Source organism: Gadus morhua, chromosome 22 (assembly GCF_902167405.1).
Source record: "Gadus morhua chromosome 22, gadMor3.0, whole genome shotgun sequence".
NCBI lineage: Eukaryota > Metazoa > Chordata > Actinopteri > Gadiformes > Gadidae > Gadus > Gadus morhua.
Window position 1 is genome coordinate 18,637,915 of NC_044069.1, and position 2,387 is coordinate 18,640,301.

The window sequence follows — 2,387 nt, forward strand, 5'->3', positions numbered from 1 at the left end:
TAAATGAACGCCATTATTGAATGCTTTTGAAAATAAATATTATAAGATTGCCTCGTCATAAACTCCAGCAAACAAAACACAACCTAAAGTGAAAATGATCACAACACCAATAAAATAACGGATGTTTTTTTTTTATAGCATTTTTCGTTTAGAAGTCAACTCTATTACATCAGGCTAAATAACACATTCTAAATGCACCTTTTCTTAAACAGGGTCTTCCAAATTCCTTCCTAAATGTTTTGCATTGTCAATTCAGTCCCCACTTGGTAGGTGGTGGGGGGGTGGGGGGGGGGGGGGACCGCCCCCCCTTAAGATTACGTTGCACTTTTTTATGTAGTGGGGGACAGGTGGACCCCCCCCCCCCCCCCTAGCCTGTGTTTTCACCGTGTCCCTTCCTCATGTTTGTATCTGTGACGTCGTGTGGGGACAGAAGAAGAAGAAGAGGAGGTGGAGGAGGAGGAGTCAGCCGGAGGGGAAGTAGGGGGTGTCACTGTGGTAGTTGTAGTCCGGGCACACCTTCTGCACCAGCTTGTAGTCAGTGCTGTAGAAGGAGATGAAGATGCAGATGACCTTGAAGGGCTTGGAGCACAGCCAGGACACGTGGCTCTGCGTCTGCTCCTGGTAGCACGTCTTGGACGGGTCGAAGTTGCACAGCGCATTCTTGGAGCCCTTCTCCACCTTCTCGTACTCGATGCGGCAGTTGAAGGACTTGGAGTCCTTGGCGTCGATCACCGACTGCTGCGCCGCCACGTCGAACTCCACGATCTTGGTCGGCGGCACCAGGCTGACGGACACGTTGCCCTGGCCCGTGGAGTTGTGGCGGAAGTACACGCTGAAGGTGCCGTTGCCGTGGTCCACGATCTTGCCGGTGATCAGCAGGTTGAGCTTCACCGTCTTGATGTTGGAGTGGAAGTCGCCCCAGCCGAACATCTTCTTGAACTTGCCCGTCTTCACCATGGGCCGCCGTTTCGTGCGCGAGCGGGGGTCCAGCGGGTCGGTGGCGTTGCGCAGCCAGTCCCACAGGTCCTGCTCGGAGTAGGGCTCGGGCGTGTCGTAGCGCAGGTCCATGGCCGTGCGGTTCTCCTTGCCCTGCAGCGTCTGGGACAGCAGCCGGCTGATGGACAGGTCCTTGGCGCCGTCGCTCCAGATGTGCTTCAGCATGGACTTGGGGGTGCCCCCCTTCACCAAGTCGGACTTGGAGGCGTTGACAGTGGAGACCTGCAGGAGGAGAGAGAGATTGAGAGGGAGAGGGGGAGAGAGAGAGAGAGAGAGAGAGAGAGAGAGAGAGAGAGAGAGAGAGAGAGAGAGAGAGAGAGAGAGAGGGGGAGAGAGAGAGATAGAGAGAGAGAGAGAGAGAGAGAGAGAGAGAGAAGGAGAGAGATTGAGAGATTGAGAGGGAGAGGGGGAGAGAGAGAGGGAGGGAGAGAGAGAGAGAGAGAGAGAAAGAGAGAGAGAGAGAGAGAGAGAGAGAGAGAGAGAGAGAGAGAGAGAGAGAGAGAGAGAGAGAGAGAGAGAGAGAGAGAGAGAGAGAGAGAATTGTGTTAGCCACTTTTCCTTTTCGAAGTTTCCTTCTAGCAACGCACAGCGGGGCATAATGAAAGACAATTGGGTAACGAACCGGGTGACGCGTCAATAAGATATTACCTATATCCCATTTAGGAAATATTGACGGGCCACCCTCAGGCATAGCGGGCCCCCCACCACACACCGAGCCCACGCTGCTCCGTGGGGGAGAGGTGTAATCAATCCAGCTGCAGGCTTCAATTCCAACTCCTGATGGCTCACATCTCGTGTGCGGGGCGACGGTATTGCCAGAGCGTGTGAGCCATAGAGCCAACCAATACAGCAATCAAAAGTACAACCCATTGTCCTGAGCCCCTCCCTGTCCAATACAGGGCCGTCCACTCAGCCTCCTCAGAGTAGTACCAGTAGTGGGCCATTCAGCCAGTAAAGAGCTGACGATTAACTAAAGAGCTGCTGCCTCTGCTCCCATCGGTGATTGATGAACCCTGGGGTGCTCACTACTTAGCGGCCGATGAGAGGAATTAGGTTTGTACCCCCAGCCCCCACTAGAGAAATGTGACATTGATTGGCTGATTTCAGCCGTAGGGAGTGACAGCAAATCTGTCTTGCTGAGTTTTTTTGTTTTTTTTTGCATTTCATTGGTCGGACCTTAGGGAATCGATAGCGGGGAAAATAAGGTTTCGGAACCAATCAGCAACCCCCAGCCCCTCATCTCTCTCTCTCTCTCTCTCTCTCTCTCTCTCTCTCTCTCTCTCTCTCTCTCTCTCCTCCACCTGAATAACTTCTCAGCGGTTGTACAAAGGGGGCATCAAGCTATGTTTAAGTAATACTCTCGCATCCAGCCATGTCTCACGCATACCCAC

The 2,387-nt window shown here is 53.1% G+C and overlaps 1 protein-coding gene across 1 annotated transcript in view; it reads right to left on the bottom strand.

Annotated features, from left to right (window-relative positions):
• Positions 1-329: 329 nt before the first annotated feature.
• Positions 330-2,387, bottom strand: part of nxph1 (neurexophilin 1) — a 35,424-nt gene continuing 33,366 nt past the window's right edge. Inside the window, exon 2 of the mRNA XM_030348184.1 lies at positions 330-1,218. Within this exon, the coding sequence (XP_030204044.1) occupies positions 463-1,218 (756 nt within the window). The 3' untranslated portion in view covers positions 330-462. The remainder of the gene's footprint in view (positions 1,219-2,387) is intronic.